Source organism: Pan paniscus, chromosome 21, assembly GCF_029289425.2.
Source record: "Pan paniscus chromosome 21, NHGRI_mPanPan1-v2.0_pri, whole genome shotgun sequence".
NCBI classification, from domain to species: domain Eukaryota; kingdom Metazoa; phylum Chordata; class Mammalia; order Primates; family Hominidae; genus Pan; species Pan paniscus.
In genome coordinates, this window is record NC_073270.2 from 4,716,926 (window position 1) to 4,739,650 (window position 22,725).

The 22,725-nt window shown below is 53.8% G+C and overlaps 1 protein-coding gene across 4 annotated transcripts; it reads right to left on the reverse strand.

Annotated features, from left to right (window-relative positions):
* Positions 1-239: 239 nt before the first annotated feature.
* Positions 240-15,881, reverse strand: ADISSP (adipose secreted signaling protein). Of its 4 annotated transcripts, none has more exons than XM_055104525.2 (7): positions 14,387-15,881; positions 12,973-13,026; positions 6,822-6,926; positions 5,278-5,420; positions 2,207-2,345; positions 1,136-1,258; positions 240-897 (listed from the first exon to the last, which is right to left on the reverse strand). In XM_055104525.2, the coding sequence occupies exons 3-7, from the start codon at positions 6,838-6,840 to the stop codon at positions 797-799; spliced, it is 525 nt and encodes a 174-aa protein (XP_054960500.1). In that variant the 5' UTR covers positions 6,841-6,926; positions 12,973-13,026; positions 14,387-15,881; the 3' UTR covers positions 240-796. The 4 variants fall into 4 exon arrangements, with proteins under 4 accessions (XP_054960500.1, XP_054960501.1, XP_034802813.1 ...); XM_055104526.2 differs by having other exon boundaries at positions 13,933-14,506; XM_034946922.4 differs by lacking the exon at positions 12,973-13,026 and having other exon boundaries at positions 13,933-15,881.
* Between the last annotated feature and the right edge of the window lie 6,844 nt (positions 15,882-22,725).

The following is a 22,725-nucleotide window of genomic DNA, read 5'->3' on the forward strand; positions in this document are numbered from 1 at the left end:
CCCAAACAACTCCACTGCTTAAGACCTCTCTGGCCTACACATGAGGTCCCTCTCTCCTCATTCAAATTAATTGTCTTGGCAGCCAGCTTCTGGCCTAAAATGCCACCACCTGTGCATACCTCTTGTGGGGCTAGGTGCTATAATACCACGCAGTGCCCCTGCCTCCTGAAAGAGTGAGTCTACCCAAGTCCTTCCCTGGCCCATTACCCCAACCCCAGAGAACAAAAATCCACCTGGCCTCCGGTATCCACTGGAAGTTTTATTTCTTTAGGGTTCTATCCCAACCAGTCGCTTAAAAACCAAGTAACACAGACCTGAGGGGTGGGGGCTGGGGACTGCACCTCCCTCCTACTCATGGTGGACAGCAGTGGGGACTAGGGAGGGGCAGGAGAGGTGGCTGAAGCAAGGCAGCAGCAGCAGTAATGGGGCCACGACGTCACAGAGCCAGCTCCATCCTCTCCCAGACCCTGGTTGGAGTCCCTGTGGCTTGGGGTGGGGAGTGGGGAACCCACCCCAGGCCCTCCCTCTCCCTTCCTCAGACAGCCTCCTTTCGGGCTCAACCCATTTCTTCCGGCAGGAGACTGAGGCACACAGAGAGGAGGAAGTGGGAGAGGAGGACGAGGGAGGGGCAGGGTGACAGCACAAATGGAGGCAGAGGTGAGAGGCGTGGGCAAGGCCACTCCACCCCCACACCCACCCCAGAGAGGGGCGAGGAAGCCACACCATCACGCAGCATGTCGGGGGGACAAGGCGGGGTTTAAGGCTGAGGGGCCCGGGGCAGGCTGGGCCTCGGGCCTCAGTCAAAGCCGTGCCAGTCGCTGTGCTCTGAGTCGTATTCCAGCTCGGCGCCCACACACTTGACACCATCCAGCAGCATGGGCGTGCCGTGGTGCCGGTCTGCAAGGCAGGGTGCAAGTCAGTGCCATGCTGGCCCCTGGCCCCACCCATGCGGCCCACTAAGGGGACCCCTCCCCTTCCCTCAGGGATCAGCTGGAGGTAGGGACCTGCCAAGGAGGTTGAGAACCCCTGAGCCGGGCAAGGATCCCTTGTTCAGCCCTGGTTCCCTGAGGAGGACAGAAACCCTTGCAGTCGAGCTTGTGCATCCCTCCTCCAACCAGGAGCCTCACGCTCTCACCCATGACGCGGGCCTGCACCGTCACGCGCACACAGGTGCCAGTGCCACCTTCGCAGGCTAGCAGTATCTCCTCTTTGAGGACGCCCTCTTTGTGCGCCGAGTACTCACACTTGACACTATAACCTGCCCGGGGACAGGGGCAATTGGTCAGCACCTCCCCCAGCCTCCCGATCCTGCCCCTGGCACTCACTGGCCCCTACCCACCACCATGGGGGGGCTGCATGCTAAGCCCCCCCAAGAAAGGGGCAGGGATGGCCCTTCTGGAGCCCAGAGACCCATTCCCCCTAGCAGGGGTGCACAGGTCTCAAAAACCCATTCTTCAGTGAGCTGGACATGCCTCCAGCCTGTGGGCCACCCCAATGTGGCTCCAAGAGTGAATGAAGTAGGGTCCAATTCAGGCTTCCAAAAGAAGGTCTGGCTGTTTTCTCCCAAAAGGAAGGCAGGGAGAGGCGGTGATGAGGAGTGAGGGGGGCAGGGCAGGGTAGGCTTTGAGCAGATCAGATGGCAAGAGGTAAAGGCCTGAGGGGTGTCAATCCATTGAAGGGCAAGGTCATGAGGAGGCTGGTGACGGGGACATGAAACTGAAGCTGGAGCTCCACGAAACTGACACCCTAGCCTCTGCCAGGCTGGGAGTGGGGCATGGGGCAGGGCCTGAAGTGAGCCTGATAGGAACAGCAGCCTGAAACCCAAGGTCTGGGACTGGTGGGTGTTAGGAGTTATCCACACGGTGTGTGTAGCTCCAGCAGGTTTTTCTAGAGGGTTAGGGAGGCAGGAGGGAAGGCTGGAGGCTTCAGACCAGTTCCTCAGCAGCTCCCATCTTGGTTACTGCCCCACGGAGGTAACCATCACACCATGGGCAGGTACAGGCAAGTATGAGCTCATGGACTTCTGTTCAGGACAGGGAGCAAGGCCTGGAGTGTGGGACCTGCCGTGCTGCCACAGTGCAAGCTCACAAAGAGGTGCCACATCCCCGACTTGCTGAGCTGCCCATCCACCCTGGTTGGAAGTAAGGGAGCACCCCATGTTCTCACTCCCACACCCATCCAGGCCCTGCTGGAGGAGGGGACGCACCTTCAGGGACGGGCACCACGCTGAGGAGCTTGAGGTGCAGGCTGGGGACAGGTGCCTCGCGGACATCCTTGCTCAGCCTGTGCACTGGGGGCAGAGTGAAGGTAATCTCATACCTGTGCAGGATCTTCAGGAAGCCAACCTACAGCAGGAGAGGTGAGGGAGGGAGGCACCTTCACTTCCTGCTTCCCGCAGGCCCACCCAGTTGTGCCACCTATGATCCCATGGGCCCCAGCACCTGCTTCCCCAGAGAGCCCAGAAAGCCCAACTCCCTCCATCACTCCAGCTGATCGACCCCCAGCGCAGTGGCCCCAGCCCTTTCACAGACCCCTTGAGGGTCCCAGCCCTACAGCTTGGCCAGCAAGATCCTCAGCATCTGTCTCACGGGCCCCAAAGTCCTCAGTGGCTCATTTCATAGACAAGAAAATGGAAACCACAAAATGACTGGCCAAAGGCTATGTAGTGTGGCCAGGGTCAAGTCCTCCCTAGACTTCTTGGCCATTCCTGCCATGCATGGCACCCAGCAAGGCACCACCCACTGCCTACAAGGGAAAGTTCAAAGTCCCATGGGTCATTCACCTGTCCCCATCACTGCCAGTATCCCAGGGTCAGGGATGCTGGTCTTCCATTCGCTCATAGGATGACACCAGGCCACAGATAGCGTGGGATGAGGGATGGGATCAAATTAGAGATATGACAGTAGACCAGCTGTGTCAGCCCAGAGCTGGCCCACAGGCCTGGCACCAGCCACTGAACTGGGGCTCCTGGCTGCCCTGCTGGCACTGGACTGTGGATGCCTGCCTGCCCACTCAAAGGCTGTGTCCAATGGCCCATACTCACGACCCAAGCAATTTCTGTTGTTCATTCAGAGTGCTTGGTGACAACCACCCTCTGGGACAAATGCCATTCTTGGAAACTCCAGTAGTATGAAGGGTCACAAGCCAGGGTGGTTGCTGAGCAGGGGGGCTGGTGGGGGTGCCACGCCAGCAGGCAAAGGGTGCCTGCTGTACTCCCAGCTTGCATGGGCACACAGAGTCCTGCTCACAGTTACTGGGGCTGGGCAGCCCCATCCCTGGGGGCCAACTGGGACTGGCTGCAGAGAGTTTTAGCCATTCAATGGGACCAGGTTGATATTGCTACATGACAAACTTCAATCCATGTGCCCCCCTCATGCTCTGCTGGTAGAGGGCACATCCCTCAAGAAGGCTTTCTGGCTGTACCTGCTAACTGTGACCCTGTGACCCAGGGGTACTACTTATAGAATTTTCCAGGGGAAATAGAGATGTGCAAAAAAATACTCTTCGCTGCCCTATTTATAACAATGAAAACAAAAACAGCCATAACACCCAGCAACAGGGAGCCAGCTAAGTCAATGATGACGCATATCACGGACCAGTAGGCAGTTGTAAAATCTCGTGGAAAATTATTTACTGACACAGGTAGGAGACAGTTCACAACAGAAGCAAGCAAAAACCAGTGTGGACACGGTGATGCCAGCTTTTGTTTTTGGAAACAAAGCTTTTTAAAATAAGCTGGATCCATCACCATAGTGTTTTCAGAAAAATAAATAAATAAATAAATAAATAACATTTTAAAAAGCTGGAATAAGCCAGTGTGGTGGCTCACGCCTGTAATCCCAGCACTTTGGGAGGCCGACACAGACGAATCACGAGGTCAGGAGATCGAGACCATCCTGGCCAACAGAGTGAAACCCCGTCTCTACTAAAAATATAAAAAATTAGCTGAGAGTGGTGGCGCGCGCCTATAATCCCAGCTACTCTGGAGGCTGAGGCAGGAGAATTGCTTGAACCTGGGAGCTGGAGGTTGCAGTGAGCTGAGATGGTGCCACTGTACTCCAGCCTGGTGACAGCAAGACTCCGTCTCAAAAAGAAAAAAAAAAGCTGAAATAACACACATCAGAATATTAACCATGGTTATTTTGGGATAGTATGACTGTGGGTACTTTTAAATTTCTTCATATTTTCTCTGTCTTCCAAATTTTCTCATGTCTATTAAGACATGAGTGGATTTTGCAATGAGGGGAGAGAGCTATTTTTAAGTGTTGGTTTGTTCCATTTACTCTCTTGGGGAAGCTGTCAGCTGTAGGACAAAGAGTGGGAACTTCAGAGTTGGACAGAAATGGATACAAACCTGGGCCCCCCAGGTTCTTTTTTGTTTGTTTGTTTGAGACAGAGTCTTTCTGTTGCCCAGGCTGGAGTGCAGTGGCACAATCTCAGCTCACTGCAACCTCAGCCTCCTGGGTTCAAGCAATTCTTCTGCCTCAGCCTCCCAAGTAGCTGGGACTACAGGCGTGTGCCACCACGCTCAGCTAACTTTTGTATTTTTAGTAGAGATGGGTTTCGACCCATCGGCCAGGCTAAACCTGGGCCCCTTTTGAGCAGCACAGCAGACCCCCCACTCAGGGCCATCTCAATGGGCCAGACCTCCCCCGACCCAAGGGCACTCCTGTTCAACTCTGGACCCCTGATTTATTGACCAACCTGAAGGCCTCAGTCTCCATTTTCCCCAATCCAGCTCCACCAAGCAGAAAACAGGGGGTGATAATACTACTTCAAAGAGCCTAACTGAGCCAGAGATTTGGCAAAGAAGGGTTAAAAAAAAAAGTTGCACCTTGTTATTGCCATAATTAGCTTCACACCTGTATCACATACATACATTCTTCCATTCTCACACCAACTCTAGGGGATGTGATTGTCTCAACTTGAGAGAAAAGAAACTCAGGTGACCTTCCCAAGGTCACAGAGCCAGAATGGCTGGCCTAGACCTGAACTCAGGCCACTGGCACCACAGCCACGACACTGCCTTCCATTGCTATTGTCTGGGTGAAGCAGATGACAGCAGTGGCTCTGCTCATCTTGATCTGGATGACATTCTAAATGCTCTCATCTCATTGAAATCTCACTGCCTCCCATCTGACAGATGGTGCAACCAAGGCACAGGGAAAGGCACAGACATGCCTATAAGCCCAGCTGAGAGGAACAGGGATAGGCACCCAGAAGCCAGGCAGAGCCGGGGAGGGGGAGAAGCTGCTGATGGGGGAGGTGTGAATGTACCTTGACCAGAAAGCTGCTGTCACTCTCCTGGGTGACCATGACCACCGAGTCATGCAGCTTCTCATCAAAGTGGACGTGGCTGTGGGATCCTTCTGCATCGTGGCCTGCCGCAAAGCGGATACTCCGGACTCTGGGCTTGTTGCCTAGGAAGAGTGGGAGAGGGCTCTGAGGGCTTTCCCTGTCCCCAGGAAACTCCTCCCCCTTGTCCCCTCGTCACCCCCAAGACTGCCCTTGACATCATCCAGCTCCCACTGGCTGGGCTCTTTTCAGGGCTAGATGGACACTAGGATCATGAGGCTTGAGGCCTCCCCGCCGGCCCCGACCTGCCCCTCCCACAAAAATCCATCCCCTGAGAGTGAGCGTGGGGGGACTCAGGGACTGGCTAATATGACCCTTGCTTGGAGGGGATGGGGCTGGTGCCAGAGCCAGGAAGGGACAGTCTTCCAGACTCCCACCAAGCCAGGGCAGCGTGGGGCTCAGCCCAGTCCTCTGGATACCCTGCCCAGTGCTCTCCTTCACAGTGCAAAGCTCCCCATCCCTGGGGCCTACCCCTAAGCTGTGTCAGTGCATGAGGCCCCTGCCTGCCCATCCTCATGACCCAAACCTGAAAGGGCAGGGACAGGAACAGGCTCTAGGGGATCTGCCTAGGGGTGGCAGAAACAAAGGGGATCAAAAAACACACTCAGCCCCCCTAGGCGAGGCTGCAGCTGCCACTAAACCTCACTGGCCACTGGCAGCAAGAAGAGAGAATCCAAGGAAGCTTCCAGACCCACCCCAAGACCCCCTTCCTTCCTCTGCCTAGCCCACCATCAAGGCCCTCAGCTGTCTCTGAGCTGGGTCGGGTTCTCCAAGGCCAGAAAGGGCAGAGGGATGAGACAGGCAGGGTAGCCGGGAGCCGAGCTGAAGGCCTGGACTGGATGAATGCTCAGGCTGCAGAGGCCGAGAGCACGGCCCTAGTCCTCTGACCCCTGGCCCCTAGGCCCTCCCACCAAGAGCCCTGCCCAGGGTCCTCTTGGTGGGAGGACCTGATCCAGCTTTGAGCCGGCCTCTTGGATACTCAGAGGCCCAGGGGACCAGCCTGGCACATCCACAATCCCTGGTGAGCCCCACAGAACCCTCAAATCTCACCAGATCACCCTGGCCTAAAACCCTCCCTTATCCCTTCTGGACTCTGAAAGAAACCCAAATTCCCTTCCACAGCCTGCTGTGGCCCTCCCACATCACCAGTCTCAGTGCTCACCATAAGCCCCTCGGCTCCCCCAACCCCCACAGTGGAACGGCAGGGACACAAGAGCACACACCTCCACAGACCGGCCTAAGGAGTCAGCAGGGCTCTGCAGCGGTCCCTGCTAGGGCTTGCATGAGCCCCAGGACCTGGCACAAACACTGACATAGTCCCAATCACATTCGCACACCAGCACACACGCACTCACACATGCCCACACACACAGAGGTGGTGCGGGCCCTACCTGCAGCAATGGCCCTCCTACCAGGGCCCACTGGAAGAGCTTGTGCAAGCCCCACCAGGCCAGGAAGGCACTTACCCTTGTTGGCTGCAGCCATGGACGCCCTCCCTGCCACGCAGCTCCTGCCAGACACCGCCACTCACGCTCAGCAGCCTCCCATGCTCCAGGGACACCAGCGGGAGCCTGAAGGATAGGGAGTGGGGAGGGCAGGGGTCAGGGCCACCCATGGACCCATGGCTCGGGGACACCAGAGGAGCTCCCTTTAGGAAGGACTCAAACCCCTACTGCTCTCAGCAGCCCAAGTGGTGCCTGTACTCTCTAGCACGGGGGCTTCTGCCCACCCTCTACCGACTGCCCACATTCACCAAGAGCCCTCACCCCTTCCTGATACCCCAGTGACTCAGGGTCCTGCCAGCATGTGCTGAGCTGCAGCTTCTAGGTGCCAAAGCAACAGCATAGGACTCCTATCCCCAGCACCCCCGGAGACTGGCAGGAGGGGCAGCCTGGAAAGGAGGACTTTATTGGTATTTTCCAGGGACCAGTTCTGGTGCTGCTGACCCCAAAGGCTGGGCCTGGAGCTACCTTATTCAGGTCGCACAAGCAATGCAGCTGGGTGAGGTCAGAGGCAACAGTGTGCTCGATGGTGGGCAAGAACAGGGGACCACATAAAGTAAATGTGCCCTTAGAGCTTTCCCTCCTGGTGATCGGTCAGGGCCATGTGCAAAACAGATGCCTGTGGAGGGGGTGTGCCCCCACCTGAACCTGCCATTCAGACCCTGCCCTGAGTCTCAGGCCTGCCTCCGCCTCAGCTCCCCAACGGCAGCCTCAGCACAGGGGCAGTGAGAGGCGCCCCAGGAAGCCTCCAATGGGCCGAGCTGGGACCATCTGAGCATCAAAAAGAATGAGTGCAACTGATGGAAACAGATGGAACACATAAAAGCAGTGCATTCACAGAGATTATTAGAAAAGAAGAGAGAAAGCAAAACAAACAAACCCAAGCCCTCAAAAGCCCTCATTTGTCACCACTGACGGTAGCAGTGCCCTCTTTACTCTGAAAGCTGAGGATTAAAGAGAAAGAATTCAGCCTGTCTCTTGGCCTTTCTTGTAACCAAATTGCCCTGGTGGTTGATGGAAAGCTCTTCTTTCGGGAAGAATTCTTGCTAATAAATAACAAAGAAATGACCAAATGCTAAGTCATTCTGCAACCCCTAAAGGAACAAATGCTGGAGGCAACAAGAGCCAGTGGATGCTAAACGAGAGGGGAAGGTTGACAGGAAGCAGATACTCACAGGCGCCCAAGTGTCACTGACAGAGGACCTGGTATGGTTTTTTTTTTTTTTTTTTCTGAGACGGAGTTTCACTCTTGTCACCCAGGCTGGGATGCAATGGCACAATCTCGGCTCACTGCAACATCTGCCTCCTGGGTTCGAGCGACTCTCCCGCCTCAGCATCCCGAGTAGCTGGGACTACAGGCGCCCGCCACCACACCTAGCTAATTTTTGTATTTTTAGTAGAGACAGGGTTTCACCATGTTGGCCAGGCTGGTCTCGAACTCCTGACCTCAAGCAATCCGCCCACTTCGGCCTCCCAAAGTGTTGGGATTACAGGTGTGAGCCACCATGCCTGGCCGAGGACCTGGTGTTTAAAAGGAATAGCACAAGTTTGCAATGGAGGTATGTAACTTCTCCCAGTCACACACTGGTCTATCTCTCTACTCTCTGCAGGACAGCCTGTCCACACTGATGCCTCCTGAAGTAAGGCAGCCCAAAGTCACAGCATCACTGACAAGGGATTCCTGCCAAAAAGATTTAACCTGGATCTAAACCAGCCTCTAGCTTCAACTTCTCATTTGCTGAAAACACAGAGGAGAGGGGGAACAAATTTAATGACTCCATGAGAAAGCAATGAGACAAGCCCAGAAGGCAGGATATTCTACAGGATGACTGACCTGTTTTTTGTTTTTGTTTTTGTTTTCAAATGTCAAGAAGAAAAAGAAAGCAGGCTGGGAACGGTGGCTCACGCCTGTAATCCCAGCACTTTCATGGATCACAAGGTAAGGAGTTCAAGACCAGCCTGGCCAACATAGTGAAACCCAGTCTCTACCAAAAGTACAAAGATTAGCCGGGTGTGGTGGCGGGCAGCTGTAGTCCCAGCTAGTTGGGAGGTTGAGGCAGGAGAATCACTTGAATCCGGAAGGCGGAGGTTGCAGTGAGCCGAGATCGTGCCACGGCACTTCAGCCTGGGTGACACAGCGAGACTCTGTCTCAAGAAAAAAAAAAAAGAAAGAAGAAAAATAAAACGAGGGAGATTATTCTAGATAGGAAAGCAGCAAACTACAGCTGATTACACAGCTGATGGTAAGGTTGCTGCCTGTTGTGTTTTTTTTTTTTTTTGAGACAGGGTCTCACTCTGTCCAGCCCAGGCTGGAGTCCAGCTCACTGCCACCTTAATCTCCCAGGCTCAAGCAATCCTCCCACCCCAGCCTCCCAAGCAGCTGACACCACAGCCACGCACCACCATGCCCGGCTAATTTTTGTAGAGACAGAGTTGCCCAGGCTGGTCTCAAACTCCGGAGCTTAAGCGATCCACCCACCTCAGCCTCCCAAAGTGCTGGGATTACAGGCGTGAGCCGCCAGGCCTGGCAAATAAATTTTTGCAAATAAAGTTTTACTAATAGAACACTACACTTCATTCACTTACATGTTGTCTGTTTTTGCACTAAAACAAAGTTACTTCCAAGTAGTTATGATAGAGACCATATGGCCTGCAAAGTCTAAACCATTTATTATTTGGCCCTTCAGAGCAAAAGTTTGCCAACCCCTGTTCTAGATCAACACACACTTAACAGACCAAAAAAGGATAATCTTCAGGACAACTGACCTGTTTTTTTCACCACATCAGCTGCAAGAAGAAAAATAAAGGAGAGGGTGTTTCGAACTACCTATCAAAGAAGATATTTTGGGGGGTGCCGAGCGCTGCGGCTCACACCTGTAATCCCAGCACTTTGGGAAGCCAAGGCGGGTAGATCACCTGAGGTCAGGAGTTTGGGACCAGCCTGGCCAACATGGCGAAACCCCATCTCTACTAAAAATAAAAAATTAGCTAGGCATGGTGGTGTGCACCTGTAATCCCAGCTACTCAGGAGGCTGAGGCAGGAGAATCGCTTGAACCTGGGAGGCGGAGGTTGCAGTGAGCCAAGATCCCGCCACTGCACTCCAGCCTGGGTGACAGAGCAAGACTCTGTCTCAAAAAAAAAAAGGCCGGGTGAGGTGGCTCACACCTGTAATCACAGCACTGTGGGAGGCTGAGGCGGACGGATCACCTGAGGTGTCGGGAGTTCGAGACCAGCCTGGCCAACATGGAGAAACCCTGTCTCTACTAAAAAATACAAAATTAGCCAGGCGTGGTGGCGCATGCCTGTAATCCAGCTACTCGGGAGGCTGAGGCAGGAGAATCGCTTGAACCCAGGAGGTGGAGGTTGCGGTGAGCCGAGATTGCGCCACTGCACTCTAGCCTGGGCAAAAGGAGCAAAACTCCGTCTCAAAAAAAAAAAAAGACATTTGGGGGATCTGGAAAATGTAAATGGCCTGGATATGAGGTAACACTAAGAAATGAGTTGATCATGGAATTGTATTATGTAAAGAATTATGTCCTTATTTTGTCAGGGAAACATACTGAACAACTTAGAGATGAGTGACACTGGCTCATCAGTCCAGGGACAGAAGAGGAACTACAGGGTGGCCTCATAGTCTAGGGCTGGGCCTGTGGAGGGCATGATCTCAAGGTCCCTCTGGTGCCAAGCTGCTCTGGGAGCAGATGTGGCCTCACCTCGCTCCCCACTTCTCAATGTGGGCAAAGTCCACCCAGGCCCAAGCCTTGCCTCATGGGCAGGGTGTTCACAGTTTGGGTACCACCAGGAGCCCCCTTTGGCCAATGGACCAGGCCAGCAACCCCCCCTTGGAGGTGAGCTTCCAGGCCCCAGCCCAGGGTGCAGGAAGTGGAGCTACACCCATTCACCTCTGGCCAGGGCCACTGTGGGGTCAGTTGCCTCAGCCCTGGAAAGTTCAGCTTGTCCCCAGGGAACTTGGTCTTGGAGAGCAGCCTGCTGTAACCGCCCCCCCGACTACAGCTGCCCCCAAAGCTGTGAACTCAGAGTATATGACAAATGGCCAAGCGCAAGAGTGTGAGGCCCTCCTATCCTGCAGAGGCTGCTCCAGCCACACCTCTGCAGCCAGGAGGCAGTGACAGCCCAGTGTCCACAAGGTCCCCCCATCTCCCAGGATGCTTCCTGAAGGCTCAGGTTAAACTGCACCAGTGGCTGGTGAGCAAAGGCTGCAGGCCCTTTTCACGAAACACTCTGAACTGGTCCATGCAGAGCACCCTCCCTGTCTTCCTCCCAACCTACTGCCTGACCGTCCCCCGCCCTGCCTTTGCCCAGGTCATTCCTTCAGCCAGGAACAATCCCGTCCCTCCCAGCCACACCTTCCACAGGGTCTCAGCCCCAACATTTGTTTTTTAAGGATGCACACCCTGCAAATCCCAGGACAGGACTACAGCTCTTTATGGAATCCCCTTTCTCATGTCTGGGATCATTTGATATCCCTCTTCCTCACCTTACAAGGGTAGTGACTGTGTTTTTGTCAAACCCTGTGTCCCCGGCACTCAGCGCAGCACCAGACAAGGAGGAGCTGTGTTTGGTTTATGTTTGTTGAATGAATGACCACATCACATTTGCTTGGAGGGCCTGGCCAAGGCCTGTACTTCAGCACTAAATGATATGGTCAGGGCCAGTGACTGCACTGGGGGCTCTCAGGAAGCAGAACTCCCCACCCCACTCTTTTACCTCACCCCTGCCCTGGGGGGCACTTCCCTCTCCCTGGCCCCCACCAAGTGGCCTCCCACTGGGACTCCTCAGGCCTTGCTGCAGTCAGCTGGTTACCTGTCCATGCCTGCTTTGAGAGGGACATGCCCCATGCCCACTGAGGGTAGGACCCACATCTCATGCAGTGCCAGTACTCAGTAAAGGGCAAACACTCAGGGCCTGTAACCCTCTGGATAGTGACAACATAGAGGCAGGAAGCAAGTGACTTCAGGAACCCAAAGGAAACTGGGAAAACCAAACCTCCTTTCTCAATGGAGAACCTGCTGGTCGCTGTCCTCGGGGAGCTAGACTCTTGTCCACATACAATTCCTCATCAGAAACAGGCAAAGAGGGCACTGGGCCTCCCCTGCTGCAGCTGTGTCCACAGAGAACAGCTAGGCCACCACACAACCCCAAGCCTGGCCCTGCCTCCAGCCTCCTCCTGTGCCAACCAAGGCCTCACCGTGGCTCAATCCACATGGCCCCCAGAGGCAGCAGTCCTGGTTCAAATTCAGGATCTGCCCTTGCTAGCTGCATGGGTGAGTTCTTTCACTTCTCTGTCCCTGTTTCCTAATGTGTAACACAGGAATAAGCAGTGGCCTCTTCCTTCCAGGGTTTGCTGCAACTGTGCCTGAAGCTCTGTGACAATGCACCCCCCATCCCTGCAAAAGCAAACCCCCAAAGGCCCGGTTTCTAAAGCAACAGCAGTTTCAGCAGCACCATCAGAGAGGCACTTCAGGCCAATCCTGGAGGAGCCAGGAGTGACCCTTAGAGTGGGCCCCAGGGACGTCAGCCTTCTTGGAAAACAGCTCAAGGGGTGAGGGGGCCTCCCTCCTCCTGCCTCCCCCTTCTCCCACTCCCAAAGCAGCCAGGTCCCTAGAGAGGGTCAGAGAACAGATGCTGGGAGTTTCCAGTCCCCCTAACCAGAGGGGGTCACAAGGAAGATGTGCAGAATGAACATCCTGGGAAACTGGGAAATGACTAGGGAGGAACATGGTGCCTCCCCCCCAGCAAAAAAAATTATACCCTTCCCCATGAGATGGAGTGTCAGCAAGCTTCCAGGCCCCAGCCCAGGGTGCAGGAAGAGGAGCTACACCCATTCACCTCTGGTCAGCATGCTCCCAACGTCTGAGACCTCATTTCTCATTCCTTCTTCAATCCCCATTCTCATTGTGGTTCGAGGTCTTTCTCTCTGAGCCAGGAACTCCACAACCTTCCACCCTCCCTACCTCTTCCTCTCCTACCCCAGCCTGGGGCTCAGTCCTGGCTCAAGCACTCAGTCCAGCAGAAGCACTGTGTAGCCTCCCATTAAAGCTCACGCCTGTGAAAAGAACACCCACTGAGGCCTTGAGATGGGGCCACACTGACCTGCTGACTCTCAGGACTGGACACAGCAGAGGCCACACATACTCAGAACAAAGCCTGGAAAGGCAAGGCTGGAGGTCAGTAGTTGTGGCAGCTTCACATCAACTCAGCTTTAATGTGATTTAATTTCCTTCTCCCTCCAGTGGGCCAAAGGTGCAAAGATAAGTATGGCTGTTCTCTCTCCTTCTAACAGTGAGGTGCTGGGGGTGGGGGTGGGGAAATATGGAGAAGGGACCCTCACCACCCACATCTTCCTGCCTCCCCAACAAGTGCTGCCCTCCTCTGTCCAGCATTCTCCCCACTTTGCCCTCAGCTAGTGGGTGCTTAGCCTCCAGATCGCATGCCCCACCCAGGCCCTGCCCTGGGCCTGTGATCCAGAGGTCCCAAGAAGCAGAGGTCAGGCTGGATCCAGGGGGTCAGCCAAGGTGAGGGTGGGAGCACACAGGATTATCTCCCAGGGACAGGGCTGCTGCCTCGTAGCTCAGGATGGATAGAATGTGGGGGGATATCCAGCTACATTTTCCCTCCACAAAAGACCAGAATGGGAGGGGGATGGGGTGCTGCCCCGACTTTCTTCAACTCCCCGGAGCAGAAAAATGCCCTACCTCCACTTTCCAGTGCCAAGATTCAAGAAGAAAGGCAAGCGGAGACTTCCCTTTCTCAGTCCCTGCTTACTAATGGAAACACGGGTCCAGAACCTAAATCCAGTCCCTCCTCCTTCATACCACCGGGAGGGAGGTGCAGCCCAAGCCCCCGAGGCCCCAAGGGTCCAGGTGTAGGACCCTTTATCCTCTCCGGCAGCCATCCCTGTGGGTGTGGCACCCCCGCCACACCCCATTCTTGTCATCTCAGGGGGAGGGGGGAAATGTAATCGGACATCCCCCCCATCCAATCCATCCTGAGCTGCGAGGCGGCGGCTCTGTCCCTCGGAGATAATCCTGTGCACTCCCCACCTTCACTCACCTCGGCTGACGCAGGAGTCTCCGGAGCCCGCACTCCCAGACATCACTGCCCTCCTTCCTGAGGGTGCTGAGGCTCGGAGGCTCAGAGATGCTACTCGTCCAAGGTCATGCAGCGAGGCAGCGGCAATGAACAGGGTCGTGGGGAGGAGGGGGCGCTGACCCCATTACGCCCCCGCCCTCACTACCGCACTCATGCCCCCGGACAATCGCTTCGCGGAAAACACCCCAGCTGCACCAGCTAACGGTCACTGCGCCCCGGGAACCTGACATCACTCTAGTTCAGGTGCTGGGGAGTCCTCCAGGCCCGGCCCCGACAGCGGAGCCCCCCACCCCAGCCCTGCCATCACGGCCGCTGGGGTCCCAGACACTGACTGCTCAGGACAGGGCCGGGACCGGGACGGGACCTCGGCGAACGGGAAGGAACCGGGAGGCAGGGAGCAGAGGGGTGGCCTCACCTTGCGGGGTGCACCCCGGGGCCGGGGAGGGCAGGGACGACCGCTGCAGCGGCGGCGGCTGCAGGAGCTCAACGCCGAGCACGAGGAAGGGAGCCCCGCGCCGCGGCCGCCCTCCCGTCGGCACGCCCCCGCCTCCGCCCATTGGTTGATCTGGGAGGGTGGGGCGAGGGACGCTCCGGACCAATGAGCGGGCTCCAAAGAACGGCCCACTGGCGAGGGCCGCCTACGTCACGTGCCAGGGTCACCGAGGCAGCGCCGTGCTAGTCCGCGCCTGCCGGGCGAGCTCTCGCGAGGAAGACGGGCAGGCGGCCCAACTAGGCCAGGGGCCAGAACCGGCCACTCGAAGAGGGAGAAGGAGGGCCTCGGATAGGCCCCGCCCCCGCTCCTTCTTCCCCCTGGGGGATAGCGCCTCTAGCTTTGAACCTTGCTTAGGACGCACCTCCCTTGGGCCCTTCGCTCTCGGGAGGGCTGTCGGGCGCGTCTCGGGGCTGGGTGGAGCTCCCGAAGGTGGCCTTTCTCCCTGGGCTTCCACGCCGGCTTCGGCCATCGATACGGGCCGTGTTGGTCTCGTTCAGGAGCTGAGGAACCCTCCATCACTCCTGTTTCGACCCCAGGGTTTGGACCTCTTCCCCTTCCACCCCGTCCCCTGTCTCGAAAGAAGCAACCCCCGTGCGGATCCGAGACGCGTCCCGGGTGCCTGGCCCGGCCTGGAGAAGCATCAGAACAAAGAAGGCACGCGGGCTGGGGGCTGGGAGAGCCTGTGACGCGCCCCCGGGGACCGCAGCCTCTGCTCCCGGTCTCCATGGAGGCGGTCGCCATGGCAGCGAGATGCGCCTCGCTCAGCACCGCGGGGTGGGATGTGGGCGCCTGCAGTGAGCCAAGGAGCGAGAGGCGTGGCCCTCCGGTCTGCGGGGGTTCTTGCCGGTGCTCTCCGCCCGCCGGTTCGCGAACACCCCACCTATACTTCGCCCGTGGGGACGGATTCCCCAAAGTGCCCTCAGTAAGCCGTCCGGAGCACGCAGCGCCTTGCTTCCAACGGAACTAGAGAGACGGCCTGGGCGGCTGAAGGCCAGCCTCCCTTCAGCAGGGCCGGGGGCGCTGCCTTAAAGGAGCCCTCAAGTCTGCCACCCTGTGGCCCATAACCTGTCTGCTGATCTCCAGTCTGCACACTGTTGGCAAATTAATCTTTCTGAGCTCTTGTTTTCATCGCGTCCCTCTCCTGCTCCAAAGCCCTCTGGGACTGCCTCCAGTGGCGCTTCACAGACTTCAGCAGCACTTTGGGTGATTCATGTGCCCTCGCGTTTGAGAGACAGCGCTTACATTGAGAGCTTTTCACATTCTGATCTCAGCCCATCCACTCCTGCCCACTCTACCCACTCCCACCACACTACCTTTAGACCTTGTCTTGAAAGTCTAAAGTTGGCAGACGGTGGGCCCAAAGTGGCCCGTAGGTGTATTTTGTTTAGCTCACATGGGGCTTTTAAAAAGAAGTCCTTCCCCCTCCTGCCTCCTCCGCCTCTTTCTGGAATCAGGAATCTGGTTTCGTGGCTTCTTTTGAAATATCAGAAGATCTGACAACATGGGCTCACTTTCCAGCCTGGCATTACAAGCCCCTTTAAGAGCACATAAATTTACCGTAGTCCCCGCCAATCCCTGTTTCTCACGGTTAGTTACCTTCTGGGTCTGTGCAGACATTTGTGATCCCCTCCCCCTCATTATCCCACCTTCCAACCTGGAAGGCCCTCCCCCCTCTCTTCTCATAGCCAAAATTCAAGCCCTCTTCAACCAAGATAAGTTTTGCCTATTTATTTATTTATTTATTTTTGAGACAGAGTCTCACTCTGTCGCCCAGGCTTGAGTTCAGTGGTGCCATCTCGGCTGACTGCAGCCTCCACCCCCTCCCCCGCCGGGTTCAAGCCATTGTCCTGCCTCAGCCTCCCAAGTAGCTGGGATTCTAGGTGCGCGCCACCACACCCAGGGCTAATTTTTGTATTTTTAGTGGAGACAGGGTTTCACCATGTTGGTCAGGTGGGTCTCGAACTCCTAGCCTCAAGTGATCCGCCTGCCTCAGCCTCCCAAAGTGCTGGGATTACAGGCATGAGCCACCGCGCCTGGCCCAAGCCTGCCTTTTTCAAAAGTCTTTCTAGCCAACTTCTCAAAACCGTCTCTGGTGTGGGCTCTCTCAAACACAAACTGGCTGCTAACTGCACAGCCCGGGGTTATTTCCGAATTGTCAACTCCTTTCAGCAAACATTTACTGAATGTATCTGATGAGTAAGTTATTGTGCTAGGCTCTGTGGAGTGGAAGGCACTCACAGTTTAGTGTAGGAGGGACACCACACACAAAGAACTGTGGTCTCCTGTCCTTGCCAAATGTTCCTCACACTCCCAGGCATCGGGCAGTCTGGCCCACTGGGAGGAGCTGAAATACAGAGCTGCCCATGCCTAGGGATACTACATCCTCTCAGGGAAGGCCAAAGATGGTTCTGGAAAGCCTCCAGGAGAAAATTAGACTCTTTGTGTCAGGAGGAAGTCAGGGCAGGAGTTACCTGGCTGCCCCATCACTGCCCAATGTGTCTGTGTTACCACACGAGTAGTGCCCAGGCTCTGGGGCTTCCTGTGCGGAGGGCCTTACCAAAGTTAGATGGCTCTGCAAGGGAAACCACAGGCCCCTACCAGGCCCCCTGGAGACAGAGGCAGGACAAGAAGAATTAGGAACAACTCCAGGTTAGGAGAACAGATGGAGCACGTATAAAACATCCACTCACGGCCGGGCGCGGTGGCTCACGCCTGTAATCCCAGCACTTTGGGAGGCTGAGATGGGCGGATCATGAGGTCAGGAGATCGAGACCATCCTGGCTAACACGGTGAAACCCCGTCTCTACTAAAAATACAAAAAATTAGCCGGGTGTGGTGGCGGGCGCCTGTAGTCCCAGCTACTCGGGAGGCTGAGGCAGGAGAATGGCGTGAACCCGGGAGGCGGAGCTTGCAGTGAGCCGAGATTGCGCCACTGCACTCCAGCTTGGGCGACTGAGCCAGACTCCATCTCCAAAAAAAAAAAAAAAAAAAAAAATCCACTCACCATGAGAACCTGGTGACTTTAAAAAAAAAAAAACAAAACGCAACACTTGCTACAACTCCAAACACACGGTATTCTGTACCCTCTTAGTTTTTTGTTTTTTTTTTTATTTTTCAGAGACAGGGTCTCACTATGTTGCCCAGGCTGGTCTCAAACTCTTGGCCTCAAGCGATCCCCCGACCTTGGGCTCCTAATGTGCTGGAACCAGACCAGAGGCACAAGCCACTGTGCCCAGCCCTCTATTCTTTTTAATTAAAAATTAAACAACTATAACCTCATTGGAAAACTGCTTGGCAGTACCTAACAAAAATGATAAATGAAATGAGTAATTCCACTTTTTTTTTTTTTTTTTTTGAGACAGAGTCTTACTCTGTCACCCAGGCTGGAGTGCAGTGGTGCGATCTCAGCTCTCTACAACCTCTGCCTCCTGGGCTCAAGCACTCCTCCCACCTCAGCCTCCCCAGTAGCCAGGACTACAGACGCATGCCACCACACCCAGCTAATTTTTGTATTTTTTTTTTTTTGAGATTACAGGCATGTGCCACCACACCGGCTAATTTTGTATTTTTAGTAGAGACGGGTTTCTCCATGTTGGTCACGCTAGTCTCGAACTCCCAACCTCAGGTAAACTGCCTGCCTCAGCCTCCCAAAGTGCTGGGATTACAGGCGTGAGCCACCATGCCTGGCCAATTTTTTTGTATTTTTAATAGAGACGGGGTTTCACCATGTTGGCCAGGCTGGTCTCGAACTCCTGACCTCAGGTGACCGACCCACCTCAGACTCCCAAAGTGCTGGGATTACAAGCGTGAGCCACCATGCCCAGCCATGGCATGTGTTTAATTTTAAAAGAAACTGGCAAATTGTTTTCCAAAATGATTGTACTTACACTCCCATTAGCAGAGTATAAGAGTTCCTGTTGCTTCACATCCTCATCAACATAAAAATTTGCAATTTTGTACAAAACGCTACACCATGCTAACTAAACAAAGCAGGGCAACGGACTACCAGTCTTCAGCCTCTCCTCTGAGCCATGCCCTTGTAGAGGACAATTTCACAACAGCTATCAAGATTACAAATGCACACACAAAAAAAGAGAAACACACACACACACACACACAAAGCCAACATTGTGAAACCCCATCTCTACTAAAAATACAAAAAATTAGCTGGGCATGGTGGCATGAGCCTGTAGTCCCAGCTACTCAGGAGGCCAAGGCACGAGAATCACTTGAACCCAGGAGGTGGAGGGTGCAGTTAACTGAAATTGCGCCACTACACTCCAGCCAGGGTGACAAAACAAGACTCTTCTCTCAAAAATAAGAGTAAGACAAATGTGCATGTTTGTTTATAGTCACATAAAGTCATTCCGGAAGGATACACAAAAACTAAAGATAGAGGTTCCCTATTAGAGATGTGCTGGGAACAAGAAGACTTTTCACTTTTTATGTGTTTTTTTTAAATCATATATATGTTTTATCTATTCAAAACATTAAGTAACAAAGTTTAAATACCCTTGCATGCCTTCCTCTCCTGTAGGGTTGTGAACACTGGAGGGAACAAATCATGTTTTATACTCACTTTTGTATTCCTGGTATTTAGTACATAGTAGGTACTCAATAAATAGAGGAAAGAACGAATGAACGAACCAGAAGATAGCAGATTTACTGTCGGTTAGAGAGAGGAGAGGGGCCAGGCACAGTGGCTCACACATGTAATCCCAGCATTTTGGGAGGCTGAGGCAAGAGGCTCACTTGAACCTAGGAGTTGGAGACCAGCCTGGGTAACAAAGCGAAATCCTGTCTCTACAAAAAAAAAAAAAAAAAAAAAAAAAAAAAAAAAGCCCAGGCGCAGTGGCTCACACCTGTAATCCCAGCACTTTGGGAGGCCGAGGTGGGTGGATCACCTGAGGTTAGCAGTTCGAGACCAACTAGGCCAACATGGTGAAACACCATCTCTACTGAAGATACAAAAATTAGTTGGGCGTAGTCGCAGGTGCCTGTAATTCCAGCAACTCAGGAGGCTGAGGCAGGAGAATAGCTTGAACCTGGGAGGCGGAGGTTGCAGTGAGCCGAGATCATGCCACTGCACTCCAGCCTGGATGACAGAGTGAGACTCCATCTCATAGAGAAAAAAAAAATTAGCTGGATATGGTGGTATGCACCTGTCCTCCCACCTATTCCAGAGGCTGAGGTGTAAAGATTGCTTGAACTTGGGAGGCTGGGGTTGCAGTGAGCCAAGATTGTGCCACTGCACTCCAGCCTGGGCGACAGAGTAAAACCCTGTCTCTAAAAAAGAAGGGAGTTAGGGCTGGGTGCGGTGGCTCACGGCTGTAATCCCAGCACTTTAGGAGGCCGAGGCTGGTGGATCACCTGAGGTCAGGAGTTTGAGACCAGCCTGACCAATATGGTGGAACCCCGTCTCTACTAAAAATACAAAAATTAGCCGGGTGTGGTGGCGTGTGCCTGTAATCCCAGCTACTTGGGAGGCTGAGACAGAGGAATCACTTGAACCAGGGAAGTGGAGGGTGCAGTGAGCCGAGATCATAACACTGCACTCCAGCCTGGGTGACAGAGCAATACTCTGTCTCAAAAAAAAAAAAAAAGAAAGAAAAATTTTTTAAAAATTAAATTAAAAATAGGGGAGTTATAATCTTATCTAATGTAATCACAAAAGTTGACATCCTATCACATTTGCTGTATTCTACTTATCAGAAGCAAGTCACTAAGTCCAGCCTACATTCAAGGAAAGGGTACACATGGGGGTGACGTCCAGGAGGCAGGGATTACTGGAAGCCACGTTAGGAGCTGTCTACTACAAGGAGGAAAAAGCAATGAAAGGATGAAATCTAGGATGGTGGTTATCTCTGAGTGGAAGCAAGGGGGAGAGATGCAAGAAGCACATGGCCGGTGAAAGTTATTTGTAATAATTCCATTCTTGGGGCAGGTGGTGGATTTATAGGTGTTCATAAGTGAGTTGATTATGGACAAATGGGGAGAGAGTGTCATGAACCAAGGATTATATTTAGTCCAATTCAGTAATATTTAAAATATTCAATAATAAATGAAATAAAAATTGCCAACTACTCCTGACCTTGTTCTGAGCCCCATCCATGCACTCCACCTGGTCTTAGTTTAACACTGGCTCCACCTGACCCTCCACTTGCCCCAAACTAACCATTAGCCCTTCACACACACTGACCCTTGCTATAGCACCACAATCTCTCCATAGTCTGCAATAGGCCCCCGGAGTTCTATTCCCTGAAACTTTTAGCCATGTAACCTCACCTGTAGGCTGCTATATGTAAAGATAGTAGGAATGGCTGATGGAGTGGCCCGAGGACCAGGAGACAGGGCAGGCTAACAGTTCTGCCTTAGCAGTAGCACTGTGGGCCCAGAAGACAGGTTTGATGGCTGGTGTCACGACCTCACCTATTGGCCTCCTACATGGCAAAGGCTGGGCCAGGTCCTGATGGTTCTTCCTCTTTGAGGCATCTGCTCCTGGTATCCAGATATAGCTAAGTCTGTCTCTGAGAAGTGCAACTCTGCCACAGCACCAGGCCTGTAACTCCCTTGTTGGTAGCAGACTCTATCAACTCGCTCCCTTCCTGTCTTTGATGAAGTAAGCTACCATACTGGAGATGGCCATGTGTCAAGGAAATGAGAGTGGCCATTGGCCAACAACGAGTAAAACACTGAAGCTTTCAGTCTGACAGCCCACTAGGAAGTGAATTCAGTCAGCAACCAAGTAAGCCTGGAAGCCTGGATCCTTCCCCAGTTGTGCCTTCAGATGAGATTGCAGTTCTATTGGCCCTTTGCTTGCAGCCTTGTAGGAAACATTGAAGTGGAGGACCCAGCCAAGCCTGGCCTGGACTCTTGACCCACAGAAAATGTGAGATATAATAATAAGTATTTGTTGTTCTAAGCTGCTACACTGGTGGTAATTTGCTACACAGTAAGAGATAATGTATACAGGTTCTTTTCATTTCTTTTGCTATTACAAAAAGTGTTTCTGTGGGCCAGGCATGGTGGCTCATGCCTGTAATCCCAGCACTTTTGGAGGCCAAGGCAGGTGGATCACTTGAGGTCAGGAGTTCGAGGCCAGCCTAGCCAACATGGTGAAACCTGTCTCTACCAAAAATATAAAAAATTAGCCAGATGTGGTGGCATGCACCTGTAATCTCACATACTTGAGAGGCTGAGGCAGGAGAATCGCTTGAACTCAGGAGGTGGAGGTTGCAGTGAGCCGAGATCGTGCAATTGCACTCCAGCCTGGACGACAGAGCAAGACTCCATTTGAAAAAAAAACAAAACCAAACAAAAAGAGTGTTGCTATGAACGTTGTTGTAACATGTCTCCCAGAACACAGAACACAAGAGCCTAGGTTTCCCTTGGGTATGTGCTGGGTATATGCCTAGGAATGGAATTGTTAGATCTCAGGATGTTTGTTTTGTTTTGAGACAGAGTGTCCTTCTGTTGCCTAGGCTGGAGTGCAGTGGTGTGATCTTGGCTCACTGCAACCTCTGCCCCCCAGCTTCAAGCAATTCTCCTGCCTCAGCTTCCCAAGTAGCTGGGACTACAGGTGCCCGCCACCACGCCTGGCTAATTGTTTGTATTTTTAATAGAGATGGGTTTTCACCATTGGCCAGGCTGGTCTTGAACTCCTGGCCTCAAGTGACCCACCTGCCTTGGCCTCCCAAAGTGGTGGGATTACAGGCCTGAGCCACCATGCCCAGCTGGATCTCAGGATTTACAAATGTTCCACATTACTGGTAGTCAGAAAACCATTAAAGTTAGGGTCATGCCATGGCTGTAGTGTGTTGGCCAGGGTTGGGAGTAAAGCCTGGCCTCAATCCATTGAAGTTGGGATTGTCTGTGGGCAGGGTTGGAGTCGTACAGAGGGCCGAGTTAGGGGTCAGTCCTTACGTAGGGTTGAGGGTGAGTGTGTGGCCACATTTGGGAACGATTTGAAGTCTGGTTTGGGGTTGGGTTTGGACAAGGTTGGAGAACACTGTGAGGGTGGGTTTGGGGGTCAATCTAAGGCCAGGGTTAGAAGTTAGGCTGTCATCCTGTGCAAAACCTGACCCCTGGTGATATCATCAGCCTACCAAGCTGTGGCCGCACAGGACCCAGCCACCCACAAGATGAGATCCACTCTGGGTCCAGAAAGCTCTTTCACTCAAGGCGGGGGTGGGGAGATGGAGGACAAGTGAAGAAGAAACTGGCTCCCCTCAGATGCAAAAAGAGAAGGCAGGCACAGGAAA

What these genes read in the sequence shown, in the direction of transcription:
- ADISSP (XM_055104525.2), bottom strand. An exon ending in CGTGGTGCCCGTCCCTGAAG is followed by an intron (nt 1,259 to 2,206) that starts GTGCGTCCCCTC and finishes GTCCCCGGGCAG; the next exon opens with GTTATAGTGTCAAGTGTGAG. An exon ending in GGTGCAGGCCCGCGTCATGG is followed by an intron (nt 898 to 1,135) that starts GTGAGAGCGTGA and finishes CCTGCCTTGCAG; the next exon opens with ACCGGCACCACGGCACGCCC.